The sequence below is a fragment of the Gobius niger genome (assembly GCF_951799975.1).
Source record: "Gobius niger genome assembly, chromosome: 11".
NCBI classification, from domain to species: domain Eukaryota; kingdom Metazoa; phylum Chordata; class Actinopteri; order Gobiiformes; family Gobiidae; genus Gobius; species Gobius niger.
Genome location: NC_136862.1, coordinates 22987923 through 23002559, shown reverse-complemented (window position 1 = coordinate 23002559; position 14637 = coordinate 22987923). Strand labels below are relative to the sequence as shown.

General features: G+C 43.0%; 1 protein-coding gene across 1 annotated transcript; it reads left to right on the top strand.

Moving 5' to 3' along the window:
* The first annotated feature begins 7165 nt into the window (after positions 1–7165).
* On the top strand, positions 7166–13773 carry LOC306970211 (sorting nexin-12). Its single transcript, XM_079566090.1, has 5 exons — positions 7166–7535; positions 8575–8670; positions 9419–9543; positions 10458–10559; positions 13174–13773. Exons 1-5 carry the CDS (start codon positions 7371–7373, stop codon positions 13175–13177), a joined length of 492 nt encoding a protein of 163 aa, XP_079422216.1. The 5' UTR covers positions 7166–7370; the 3' UTR covers positions 13178–13773.
* Positions 13774–14637: the final 864 nt, after the last annotated feature.

Below are 14637 nucleotides of genomic sequence, written 5' to 3'. Positions count from 1 at the left end.
GTGGAGAAGCCCTGCCTGGCGCGTAAGTGCCGCTACGGCCGAGTGAAGTAACCACCTTCCGAGACTCTCCATACTGGCTGTTGTGTTCTTGTGTGCACAGGCTTCGCAGGCGGATCTGGCCTGGACGGGACGCTCCCGGACTCTCTCTTTCGTTTAACTTAGTTTTAATAGTGCTCGTGCCTTATTTTTAAACTTGACATTTTAACCTTTGTACTGCAGATTTTTATTGTCAACTTTTATTTAAATCTCTTAATAAATTGTATACTTTTTTAACTGTTTGCCTCTTTTTGGTCACACCAACCGCTCTCGCCACCAATATCATTCCCTACCACTCGACCATTATCACCCCATTTAAGCCATAGACACAAACCCCTCCTTACATAATTTGGCGTTGTCGGCAAGGATTCATTTTCCTGAGAGCTGGTGTTTCCAATAAGAGCAAACATGATGATGCCCGTGTACCCCGGGGCGCCTTGGCTTCCAAAATTTAAAGGGCCAGATGGCGATTTAAAGTACTGTGATTGGAAAGAACAAATTAAAGGGCTTTTGGGTACTCAGGATCTAACAGAGGCAAGGAAAGTAAGCATTGTGTTGGGAGCGCTAACTGGAGAGGCAAAACGGCAAATTACAGTTTTAGATGCTGACGAAAAAGATCAGACAGCTAAAATTTTTGTTTATTTAGATTCTCTTTATGGTGACCAGACACCAGTACCAATCTTGAGGTCGAAATTCTTTAGCTGTACACAAGGATTAGAAGAGCCTGTGCAATCCTTCATTTTACGGCTGCGCGAATTGTATTGTAGATTGCAACGTCAAGACGCTGATAATGCCCCCTCCGGAAGTGCTTTGCGGGACCAACTGCTGCTCGGACTCCGTGATGGCCCTCTAGCCCAAGCCTTGAAAGTCTACGCTCGCCGCAACCCTGACATGGAATTCGCTGACTTGCGCCTTGAAGCTTTGCAGCTGGACTCGGAATATGGCCATACACAACCAGAGGTAACATGCTCAGTTATCAATAAACAATATGGCTCTCCTAGACCCCCACCCGATGCTGACTGGAAGGACCAATTAAAACGTGAGATCATGGACGATGTGAAAGCGCAGATGAAAGGTATTACACAAGACATCGTTGCAGAGCTCAAACCACTGCTGCAGCAAGGATCACCCCGACCCAGTTCTCCGAATCCGACATGGAACCGGCAGTACACACCCAGACCAAACAACGATCGGGATGAGCAAGGTAGACCCATCTGCCATCGCTGTAGGAAAGCCGGCCACATAGCCCGGTATTGTAGAGGTACTGCTACACCTGAACCGGCTTTAAACTAGCCACCCCTGCTGCTGAGGTCCGAGTAGCAGGGCTCGTTAACCCACCATCACCAACGAGGGCCTCTGAAACATTCGTCGGCCAATGCCCTACTGTACGACTAGTCATTGAGGGAGTTGAATTAAGTGGACTGTTAGACACTGGGTCTCAGGTTACATTGATGGCAGAGAGTGTGTTTAATAAGCATTTCACGCAAGCTAAGCTTGGGAAGGCCCCTACCTTGTTCCGACTAAGGGCTGCTAATGGATTAGAAATACCTTACATCGGTTATACCGTATTAGACCTAGAGGTTGAGGGTATTGAAGTTCCGGGACGAGGAGTGGTAATTGTTGAGGATGAGAAGTGCACACACCCTTTCATTATTGGTATGAATGTCATCATGGCTTGTTGGGATAACCTGTTTAAATGTTCTAGGGGGTCTGCGCTTCCACGAGCCTTTAAAGAACAGAAGGCCTGGAGGGATGCGTTCGCCACCTGCCGCTATGTCCAGGTTGCCCCTGCTGAGGATGGTCTAGTAGGATATGTCAGACTAGCGTCCAAACGTAATCTCACAGTCCCTCCACAGAGTGAGTTGTTGTTGTGGGGTCGTACAAAAAGGGGTCCGCGTGGGTCAGACTACTGTGCCCTTTTAGAAGCTATGCCAGATGCGTGCAGTAGTGACGTGGGTGTTGCGAAGGCCCTGGTTGAAGTGAGGAAAGGTAGGGTTCCTGTGCGTGTTTGTAATCCCCATCCGTATAGTGTTTCCATAGGTCGCTTTCAAAAATTAGGTCGCCTCTACTGCATTGATGACTCTGACGTGCATGGCTCTAATGATCTAACCCTGTCTCTGGAAGAGGATGGTGTTGTGCAAGTGGCCCTGGTAGATGCTGCAGTTTCTGCCACGAGTTCGGAACCACCGACGGAGGTGAGCATGTTTGGGGATAGACCGGATTTGTCTGAACAACAGCGGGGAGAGCTATGCGCCCTTCTGCAGAAATGGGAGAAGGTGTTTGCCCAGCATGAGGAAGATTTTGGCCGGACTAACCTGGTGCAGCACAGGATCCCTACTGGAGACGCTGCCCCCACACGAGAGAGGTACCGTCCAATACCACCCATGTTGTACAAAGAGATTAAGACCCTCATATCTAGCATGCTTGACAAAGGAGTGATTAAGGAGAGTTGTAGTCCCTGGGCTGCCCCTATAGTCCTGGTGCGCAAAAAGGACGGTAGTTGGCGCTTTTGCGTGGACTATAGGAAACTAAATGCTGTAACCCATAAAGACTCCTTTCCTTTACCTCGCATTGAAGAGACACTAACCAGCTTAAGCCAGTCCGAGTGGTTTTCGACCCTGGACCTAGCCAGTGGCTACTGGCAGGTCGAAATGCATCCAGACGACCAAGAAAAAACTGCATTTACCACCCCACTTGGCCTGTACGAATTTGAACGCATGCCGTTCGGACTTTGTAATGCGCCGGCGACGTTTCAGCGGCTAATGCAGCAGTGTTTGAATGGACAGATAGCAGAGTCACTATTAGTGTATTTAGATGACATCATTATCTACTCTGCTAACTTTGCTTCCCATCTTCAGCATCTCGACCAGGTGTTTGAGCGGTTGTGGCGCCACGGCCTGAAGCTGCGTCCAGACAAGTGTAGGCTTCTCCAACGGGAGGTAACGTTCCTGGGGCATGTGGTGGATCAACACGGTGTGAAGCCTGACCCAGGGAAGGTTCAAGCGGTCCTGGATTGGCCTGTCCCAACAACCATTAAGCAGGTTAGAGCGTTCCTCGGTCTAGCTGGGTACTACAGACGTTTTGTAGCAGGGTTTGCGAAGGTGGCGCGTCCTCTGAATAGACTGTTGACTGGCATCCCTGCTGATAAGCGGTCACAATCTAAGAAAGTCTTATGGACCCCGGAGTGCCAATCCTCGTTTGATGCTCTGAAAACGGCTCTTACCCAAGCACCTGTCCTTGCATACGCCCACTATGACAAGCCCTTTGTTGTGTATACGGACGCTAGTAATCAAGGGCTCGGCGCTGTACTATCACAGGTTCAGGATGGTCATGAACGTGTGATAGCGTATGCCAGTAGAAGCCTACATCCGACCGAACAAAATGATGCGAACTATAGCTCCTTCAAACTCGAATTGTTGGCCCTTAAATGGGCTGTGACTGAAAAATTTAAAGATTTTCTTACAGGAGCAGAGTTCACAATCTACACTGACAATAATCCTCTGGCCCATCTGCAAACGGCGCACCTTGGAGCAGTAGAGCAACGCTGGGTGGCACAGCTTGCCTCGTTCAACTACACTGTGAAATACCGCTCAGGTAAAAGTAACGCCAATGCTGACTCACTGTCCAGATTCCCTGTCCCTGTAAGACAGGTCACGGGGCTACCTACAATGGCTGCCGTCGAGGTGGTGCCCGAGGATGGGTGGAAGGAGGCCCAACACGCTGACCCGGACATCCGGCCTGTCAAGGAGTACGTTTTGAGGAGGAGCTTCCCAAAGCGCCCGGACCGCCTGGCCCTCCCCGTAAAGGCCCAAAAGCTGCTTCAACAATGGAAAAGGTTGTTGGTGAGGGATGATGTACTGTACCGGAGCTTCGTTGATAAACTGACCCATGAGGAACACCATCAGGTTGTATGTCCGAGTTCCAGGTGTGAAGAGGTCTGGAGAAGGACTCATGAGGCTGGGGCTCATTCTGGCGCCGACAAGACCTTGGCCCGGATCCGACAACAGTTCTATTGGCCGGGCGTGGAGGGGGAGGTACGCGCGTTGCACGAAAAATGCGTCATGTGTAGCCTGCAGAAAAGCCGCGTTGAGCCTAGAGCCCCACTCCACCCAATTGCCGCTACCTACCCGCTTGAGATTATTGGGTTAGACTTTTTAACTTTAGGCCGACCCACTGATACCTACCAGAACATTCTTGTTGCTACCGACCTGTTCACCCGTTTTGCGTGGGCTATACCCACCACGGACCAGTCCGCACAAACGACAGTAAAAATGCTTTGGAAGCATATAATACAGCAGTTTGGCTGTCCTGCGCGCTTTCATTCCGATCGTGGTCCAAATTTCGAGTCTGCCTTAATGAAACAACTCTGCGACTTGTACGACATAGCTAAAAGCAGAACAACATCTTACCATCCCGCCGGTAATGGTAGCGTCGAACGGTTCAACCAAACTTTGTTAAACATGCTCCGTTCTTTGGAAGAGGAGAAGCAACGCTGTTGGCAAAACTACTTGCCTGAGTTGATCCACGCCTACAATAACACGGTGCACAGTGCCACCGGTTATGCACCCTCATTTTTGATGTTCGGTAGGCACCTTCGACTGCCTGTAGACGTAGGCTTAGGTATGGGCTCCCAGCAGCTTCAGTTCGATCCAGCCGGATGGGTGAAAGACCACCATAACAAACTCACCTTTGCTTACAACATTGCGCGTCAAAAAGCAGCTGATTCAGCCTCCCAACACAAACAGCAGTTTGACAAAAGAGCTAAAGCCTTGCCTCTGGTACCTGGGGAACGTGTGTGGCTGCGAAATAGACGCAGGGAGGGGAGGGGTAAGCTTGGTACTTGGTGGGACCCCAAACCTTTTGTAATCTTGGACTCTGTGGGGGATACTGGAGTTGTGTATAGAGTGCGTCCTGAGAAAGGTGGCCGTGAACAGACTGTACACCGGAATGCTCTTAAAGTATGCACGGCACCCCCGCTTGAACCTGAGCCACCTCAATCAGAACTATCCCCTCAAGCTCAAGGGCCTGAGCTGCCCATGTTTTATGGATTTCCACCAGTAGCGCCTGAGCCACCGTTGATGGACAATGTGCCCCGCCGTTCTGTACGTGCGAACCTTGGACAACCGCCGACACGTTATAGAGACTAGTTGTGTGTTGCAGGGACTGGCAACTATAAGATGTGGGGGGATGTAACCTGGTGCCTGGGACATGGCCTTGTTTTTACGTTTGCTGTGTTTTTGTTGCTGCACCTTTAAATGCATGTTTTTAGTTTTGCGCACCTGGCCTGTCGCCACGGCAACCTTGTCCCGGGTGGAATAGTTGTCCAATCCGCTGCGCCCGCAATTAACGCACCTGTGCCACGGCGCTCCAGGGAGGATAAAAGGAGTGTTTGGGGCTACACAACCGGAGTCAAAGACGGGGCGAGCATCGGAGGGAGAGAGCACCAGCACCAGCACCAGCACCAGCAGCAGCGCGAGCAGCAGCGCGAGCAGCAGCGCGAGCACGGCAACATCCCGTGACCAAGCCGGGTTGAGCACCACGACGCTGATCACACGCAACGGCAGGGGGAACCCTGCCTTGCCCGTGAGTAGAATAGATATTCCGTAGTGGTGCTCGTTGTGGGCCTTCGGTCCCGGGTTTGGGGGGTGTTTTTGCGTGGGCTTCGCGCTGTCCTCTGCGTGTCCCGACAGGTGCAGGCGCACGGGAAACGGCTGGATCTGGGGGATCAGGCTGGCGGACCGGGGAGTGTCGTGCTATCTCCTACACGCAGCGGCAGAGGAAACTCTGCCCGGCGTGTGAGTATCCTACCCTGCAGTGGCATTTTAAATCGAGATCGCCTAAGGCGTCGACACCAGGCCTGTCTGCTGTGTGCTGGCCCCTTTTTTGTGTTGTGGTCCAGGGAGGTGTCCGTCGCAGAGTGGTGTCCGTTGCTGGAGCGGAGTTGCGCGCGACAATAAAGCAAGATCTGAAGACTCAGCGGCAGGGTGGAGAAGCCCTGCCTGGCGCGTAAGTGCCGCTACGGCCGAGTGAAGTAACCACCTTCCGAGACTCTCCATACTGGCTGTTGTGTTCTTGTGTGCACAGGCTTCGCAGGCGGATCTGGCCTGGACGGGACGCTCCCGGACTCTCTCTTTCGTTTAACTTAGTTTTAATAGTGCTCGTGCCTTATTTTTAAACTTGACATTTTAACCTTTGTACTGCAGATTTTTATTGTCAACTTTTATTTAAATCTCTTAATAAATTGTATACTTTTTTAACTGTTTGCCTCTTTTTGGTCACACCAACCGCTCTCGCCACCAATATCATTCCCTACCACTCGACCATTATCACCCCATTTAAGCCATAGACACAAACCCCTCCTTACATTTACATGTACTTCTTGAATGTAGTCAAATATTACTGGCATATTTTGTCTCACTATGAGCCTGTATTTTGAGTGTCATATTTCAAACCAAATGGAAATTCATAGTATTGTAATTTTGCATAGGCTGTGTACTTCAGTGACTCCCATGTTGTCTTGTGTACCCCTTGTGTACCCCCTTAAGGGTAATCATCTCTAGAGAGCTATAAAACCTTGATATTTAGTTGTGTTGTATCCAGAAATAAACCTAAATTTTTCAGATCTTAAAAGCATCATTAAAATTCATTCAGTTTCACCTTTTTTCATTGTGAGAACATTCTATCCCCTAAGAGCCCAAGAAGAACCCATGGTTGAGAAAAAACTGCTTTAGCCAAAACACTATAATTTTCTATGGGCCTATAACAGGCTCGTCGATGATTTAGGCTATTGAACATTTGAAAAGATGTGTGTTGCTAAAGAATATCAATAGCAACGTGAAGCATATCAGAATATTTACTTACGTCAGCCTGTGCTGCTCATCTCAAACTGTGGTAGGCTACATAATAATGCACTGGTGGTACAGGTCGGGGGCTCTAATGCTTTCATCAAAGGGTCCTATCACAAAAAAAAAAAAAACAGGCCTGCAAAATTGTCAAGTTGCACTTAGTTGTCAAGGTTTCCGGATGAATAATAAAGATAACTTTGTTCCCTGAAGTATCTCGTCCCCTGTGAAGGATCTCTGGGTTTGTCCTCTGGAGGGCGCTCCGCGTGTCCCGCTCTGCACGGAACTGAGTCAGTGCATTTTTCCTCCACTGAAGGGAAGGGCTCGGCAGTGGCTCCTGCAGGAACAGCAGCACAACCCAGCCACTTCCTTAGCCTGCCCGCTGTGGTTTCACAATCCCTTAATGTCTTCCGATGAAAGTTAAGATTCCACTGCGCATTTAGTTGGTTGAACGCTAATTATTTGCCGCTCGCCTCCAAAACATTAACCAAAATGTCGCAGCCTACGGTGGCCGACACTCGCCGGTTGTTCGCCAAGCCCCAGGAGCTCACGGATGCCTACGGGCCCCCCAGCAATTTTCTGGAAATAGACGTCTTCGACCCACAAACAGTAGGAGTAGGGCGAACCCGATACACTGTTTACAAAGTCCGCATGCGGGTAGGTGCCTGAGCTGAAGTGAAAACACGCTGTAAGGGTCTATTTGTAAGCTAACAAAAATGACAGTGTTGTTAGCATTGGGGTTAGCATTAGCATTGTTGGCTGTTGCGCCAGAGTCATGGGAACTGCGAGCGACTGGCGTGTTGCAAGCGGACAGAAGAGCTCTGAAATACCTTCAGCAAAAATCAAGAGCCGAGGACGAACCAAGGCCTAGTTTAGTTAAGAGTTACTGTGATCTAGCATTTCTGTGTTGTGTTTAAAGGCTGCAACCTCAAGCATGCTACAAAGACAGTTGTGCCCTTCTGTGTTGTAGAATCCGCTTCTGCAAACATAATTTCTCATATTGACATGTTATATTTTGCCAGATACAGTCTGATTAACTACTACTAAGTAAGGTGGTTAAAGGCTTCAAATATCTCATTCAGTCATAGAGGTAAGCCTGTAGTAATGTCACCTGTTGAAGTCTGATATATTTCATTTGGTAACCTATGATAATGTATATGCACCAGGCAATCCTATTTAGCAATACATTCTCTAATTGTTTGATTCTTTACTGAACAAATCGTAGTATTACTCCATCCCGATGACTTTACTTCCTTTCCCATAAGTTCCTCCTTCGTGCTGTGGTTAGTTCCACAATCTGTCTCTTCGACAGAATCTTAGACAGAACTTTCCATTTCAGTATCACTGTTTAATGTTTTGACTGCATTTTTCTAATAAGGAACAAGAGCCACATTTATGATGATCATGAAGAGTCATGTCCCGAAACAGATCATTATGACATGTCGTAGGCTGCTGTTAATGTTGTTGACTTGTAATACTAACCTTTTAAATGGTAAATTAATGCACCCGATATTGTTGAAAATGTCATGTATTCTGCTTACCAAAGAAATATCACCACGATACTCACCAAAAATATTCATGTAACTTCTTGGATATTTTGCTACTTGTGCTTCATCTTTGGCACTGAAACCTTTATGTTGAAGTGCAGATGAGTGAACTTTTTACTAAGATTAACATTTAATCTTTTCTTTTGTAGACAAACCTTCCCATTTTCAAACTGAAGGATTCTTGTGTGACAAGAAGATACAGTGACTTTGAGTGGTTAAAGACTGAGCTGGAAAGAGACAGTAAGGTTGGTAAAATGATTTATATTGTTGAAATTAAAAACAGAATCAACATATCAAGCTAATGTAACTCAGTATTTCTATCCCCCATTGATTTAATTGAATTTGCAAAGCTGAACAGCTTAGTTCAGGCACTAGAGGTCGCTAAACACTGTTGCGCTAACTGTAGTTTTAGGTCATGTTTCCTGTAATGAATAAAGATGTGGCCGAACAAGATTATGCAGCAATTTAGGGGTGAAACGACTAACCGATTTATCAACAACTAACTGATTATTGAAATCGTCGGCAACTATTTTAGTAATCGATTAATAGTTTTCTGGTTCACACAGACTCAAATAGAGCAAAAATGACATGAAAATGTAGTATTTTTGGTAAAAACCTACTTTGTTTTTATAATTAGGGACTGTAGTGTTTTGTAAATTGTAAATTTCATGAATGTCTGTCTGTGTCTCATCCAATCAGAAAGCAGAATTAGCGCTAAGAGCCTCCAACAAACATGTACTTAAAGTTAACTCCATCAACAGGTCCTCAAGTGGCGACTTTAGCTTTATATGATACTTTTTTTTTTAATACACAATTTTCCAACACCATTCACAGCCAATCGATTAATCATATAAACAATCGATAGATTAATCGATGACAAAATAATCGTCAGTTGCAGCCCTACAGCAGTTGAAGTATATTTCCCAGTAGATTACCATTTATTAAACGTGCCCTTACATGTTTTTGCTGCTGTTTGTGTGTGGCTTGCTGCAGATTGTAGTGCCACCTCTGCCCGGCAAAGCTCTTAAAAGACAGTTGCCGTTTCGTGGAGATGAGGGCATTTTCGAGGACTCCTTCATCGAGGAGCGGCGAGTGGGTCTGGAGCAATTCATAAACAGGTTTGCCGTTTTAATCTTTCATTTATTCCAGTGGTATTGACATGCTGGTGTGTTGTCTCTCCTGGAGAATTGTACTGTGGCAGGTCCGGATTTGGCCAATTGTCTTACAGCGTCTTAGAGCTGAACAAGTTCTGAAGAATAATTAACTTCTGCAATAGACCAGATACTAGATCATCTACCTTTGTGTCCATCAATACATAGGAGCATCAAAACGTAGTATGTACACAGCCTGCAACACACAAGTGTTAGTGTTGTTCGGCAGAGCAGCTAAACTGTGTCTCTTAAATTATTGCAGCCTTTGCAAAAAAACCTTTCTGATTATCTGATTTTTAAATCTGAATTGTTATTGTTTGTTTTGTTTTGTTCAGATCTGATTTTATTTTTTATTTTTTTTACAAGCTGCATTTGCATAAAGTCGAACATGCAGCAACAGGCCCAAATGACAAGTGTGTGACTTTGTCAATTTCATTGGCTTATTATTTTTGCTTTTAGCCCCTTGTTAAGCTCGAGCACACATTGTAAAGCAATTATTTCTTTAGTAGGTAAACAATTTAGATGTGTCAGTTTTTGGATTCATTTGACTTTTTGTGTAATATTTTTGAAGTAGCTTAACTGTGATCAGTAATTCCCCAGTGGCGTATTGCTGACTGCTCATTGTAAAACGCCTGTACAGAGTAACAGCTTACATGTATCCACAGTTTACCTAAATGGAGGACATAGCTTTCTGTACATTTGGAGTCAAATCAATGTTCTTGTTTATTGTTCATGGATATTCAATTTTAATATGGCAAAAAAAAAAATGTATAAAAGTTTCTCAAAAATGCTAGAAAACACACTTGTTTATTAAAAAAAGGAAACCTACATATAGTTAAGTGTTGATTGATGGTGAACAGGTTAACTCTGTGTCTCTGTAGAATTGCTGGTCACCCTTTGGCCCAGAACGAGCGCTGTCTGCACATGTTCCTTCAGGAGGAGTCCATCGACCGAAACTACATTCCCGGAAAAGTACGACACTAGTGTTTTACTGCGACATTTACGCTCCGTTTCTCACTTTACTCTTCTCAAATCTTTACTTTCAATCCGTGTATACTATTGTAAAGTTACTTGAGGTTATAGTATGTTCTACTACTATATACAGAAAGGAGATGGGTTACCTGATCTCTCCCTTGTGCATTGTTGTTGCTGTTTTTTAATTGTAAAATACCAAAATCCTCTGCACATGTTTTACTGTAAGACAAAACAGTCTTTTAACGTCAGAATCGTTGTATGATACATTCCTTCTTTACTTCCATGTCATGTTTGTAATATATTGTGAATAAAGTAGAATGATGTCTACATATCGGTGTGGGCATTAGTGTATGTTGCTGTAAATAAGCTGCATGCTAAATGTGTACAACACGAGTCTGATCCTGTTTTGTTTCTCTTTGTTTTTTTTTAGGTATGAGTGAAGTAAGTTTGTTTTATTGAATTATTTTATTCACATCATTGTCTCGGAGAGCTTTATAACAGGTGGTTGCATATGGGGGAAATCTAAATGAACAAAATGAGATGACATTTTTGCAATAACTACAGAGATGTGGACCAACTTAAATTAAATTGGTATTTGGCATAGCACTTATTTGTCTTTGATCATCTGCTGGACAGATGCCAAATGTTAACTCTTCATATTTGTTAGTCCATCAAAAATTCTACAGGTTAGTCCAATTTATCTTTCACATTCATTCATAATTTTTCTTATGTGAAAGCTGCAACATTGTGTAGTGTTTTTGTACTTATGGGGCTTTCTGAAGTACAACCATCAGAAAAGGGTAGAGCTCTTTGAAGCATTGAACTAATATTATCCATTGTCATTATCAGCTGCACTAATCATTGAATGCATGGCAAACCTGCACGCTTCGCAAACTGCACATATAAAGCGCTTTCAATTATTTTAACTTGTATCCAATCATTTTTCACTGTCCACTTAAGTGTAAAAACATGTTTACTTCTCATTGTGTCCTTCCTATTCATCAGGAATAGGAATCAAGACACTATTTAGATGTTTAAATGTTTTAGATTACATCCATAACATTGAATAGATGTGGTTACATACGACAAAATGCTCTAATTTTCAGTCAGACAATATGTCAAAGTTCTGTTTTGCCAGCATTGGTTTACATAAAGTATGACAAAATAGTTATTAATTATGGGTTACAAATGTTATTTTATTTACAATTTAAAAAAAAATTTGATGGAGTTATTTGATCACAATTTGAAATTTGAAATCTTACCAATTCTGTAATGGGACCCTACAGCCCTATTATAAACTACCATAAGGGATTTGTATGTGGAAACTGATCAGCTTTTACAGCGTTAACTTGCAGAATTAAGAGAACACCCAACACTTTACCATTCTGAGATAAAGAGCTAACGCTTTCCCCACTTCCCATTTAAATTATGTTTAGAAATGTTATAATATTAAAATGATGCCATCTTGGATTATCTCGATATAGTATTAATAATATATAAAGTATTTTTTGTTGTAATCCGAACCATAGCATTTGATTTGGCATCTGATTCATTTGTGATGCTAACTTACTGCATTACATGGCATTTGGTCAAATCCATGAGAAAGTTTCTCGTGCATGAAGATGAGCGGTAGATTTTGTCAAAGTGTCACTTTTTCCTGCTATGGTAAAGAAGAAGTTCGGAAATGTGACCAATAATAACAAAACAATGATTCATTGTGTTAGTTTCTGGAAATGTTTGAAATCAATTTTCAATAACTGGAAGAAGTTGCCCAAGTTCCGAGTTACAAGATCCATGGAACACAGATCACTCCCTATTTAAAAAAAATACAGTATTTTGTTTTGGATCATCAATTGCTTATATATGGCAGTGGTCCTCATAATGTTTTAGTTTGTAGTGACCCTCCAGTGAAAAAGTAATAAATAAAATTACTTTAAATTACAATTTATGATATTTGGTGTTGAAACATACCTTCTACGATGTGGTTCATGAAATACACATTTACACATAAACTCATACAGCAAATGAATGCTTTGCACAGCTCATTGAACACAAAAGGAATCGACCATAGACTTATCCCCATTCAATTAAAATGTGCACAGCCCTGGTATAGTGACACATTTGAAATGGATGATTGGATTCAATGTGAAGTAATTAGTTATTATGAACATGGAGTGTTATTTACACCATACAATAACACATCTGTGATTCATCAGACTGCTCCTTTCAATTTTGTCTGTGTCAGAACGACATTTTTAAGTAAATGTAATATTAAACTCTGTGACTAAGCGCTCCGCTATTTGCAAACTTAATATTTTAACTGGTGAGAGATCGGGTGAGTGATGATATGAAATCAGATGGTGATCTGGCCCTGTGATAAGTCTGCTTTATGCAGCTCAGACACAGACACGGTGCTTTTCACCACCTAGATCCCTGGCACATTCTAGAATAAGCTACTAGAGAAAGTTAAATGTAGAATTCTGGATTAATTCTGCATTAAGTATTTACAGTGTGTCGATGCATTAGCATTTAGCCCCTCCCCCCATTGCATGATTTCACCTACAGTAGTTAAAATACATAGAATAGGATGTAATCATTATGTCTTTTTTTTTTCTCCCAAAGCTGAAGCAGTCGGCTGGGCCTGTGCTTTGTACATTATTTCTACAGCTCTCCATGTTAATCTGGCGGGGAAATATATCAACAGAGAAAAGACTAAAGAAATGCAACGTGTTCATGTCTTTTTCAGCCATTCCATGTATTTGATTTAATCTGTAATGAGTTTCCAAAGCTCAAATCGCATAACTTTAGCTTTGATTCCTTTCTATTACTGTTTTGTTTTATTTGCTTATTTTCCTGTATGTTCCTATATCAGATTTGAAGATGGCCACCTGTAGCACTGGCACAGTTACTGATCCATTACGATTCAATGCAGTGTAGAATTGGCCACAAATGATTCATGTGCTAATGATACAAACTGTCATGAAATTTATTTCTCAAGTCGAAAACATTGGCTTTTAAATCAGAAATGAAAGTCTTCGTTACAATGTAAATGTCCAATTTTAAGCACTGTGAAAACTAGGCATTCCTTTATTTTGATCTGTCCAGGCATATTCCATGTATTGTGATCCTTTTCTCTTTCAGGCGTTTATGATCTTTAGGTATCATGAAAATTTAGCTTTGAAAAACATTGTCAATTCTGTCAATACTGATTAAATTCCTGCTGCCTGCTGTCTTGTTTTCGTGTTTGTCATGTACAAGTATCACCCTGAGGAAAGACGACTCATTCATTAAATCCTTTTAGTTGTGTTTTTGTTTCATCTACAGGATCATTCTAGATTTTTTTTTGTGTAGGATTTTGAAAATGAAATTGTGTTGGTCAGAAGAAAGGTTGACTGTAGTTAAATCATAACGAGGTCCTTATATTCTTTTAAAGTTCTCAAACTTTTCAGTACTGGTCACTTCATAAAACATTTGACCTTCCAAGCACCACTTTACAAAATATTTTACCAACTTAGTGCCACTAGATCTGAACAAGATCAGACAACTACAAAGCTGGGTATAAAAAGATAAAATACATAAATGTATGACCAAAAGTTAATTTAAATTATTAGAATGAAAAGTTGTAAGCTGTGTTAGTTATACCTTAAGGCAGGGGTAGGCAACGTCAGGCCCGGGGGCCAAATCCGGCCCTCCAGCACAGAGCCTCTGGCCCCCAATATGATTTTGAGAAATATGATTATGCAGATACCTGTTAAAGTACTCAAAAAATGCGAGAAATAGTGTATTTTTATGGTGTATTTTTTAAATGTCTTTGGAAAACATCCCACTTGGTCAGATATAATGTAAAACTGATTCTCAACTGGTGGGTCTGGGATTCAAAAGGTGGGTCGCGAGCCCAGGGAACTTTCTTTCAATATTTTCAATCTGAAACTACACGGAAACACACTGGAGTCTGTTGAAATTTGTATTATTGGGTTGTTTTGATCATAATTTCAGTCTTCAAAGCAAATCTACGACTTGTTCAATAAAAATGTGTGGTAAATGCAATATTTTATGCGATACATGACAAATTACACTTTTATTTGG

Excerpts from the sequence above, each read along its gene's own strand:
- LOC306970211 (XM_079566090.1), top strand. The coding sequence starts at position 7,371 with ATGTCGCAGCCTACGGTGGCCGACACTCGCCGGTTGTTCGCCAAGCCC. Across the intron at positions 7,536-8,574 it reads TTTACAAAGTCCGCATGCGG|ACAAACCTTCCCATTTTCAA; the intron begins GTAGGTGCCTGA and ends TTTCTTTTGTAG. Across the intron at positions 9,544-10,457 it reads CTGGAGCAATTCATAAACAG|AATTGCTGGTCACCCTTTGG; the intron begins GTTTGCCGTTTT and ends GTGTCTCTGTAG.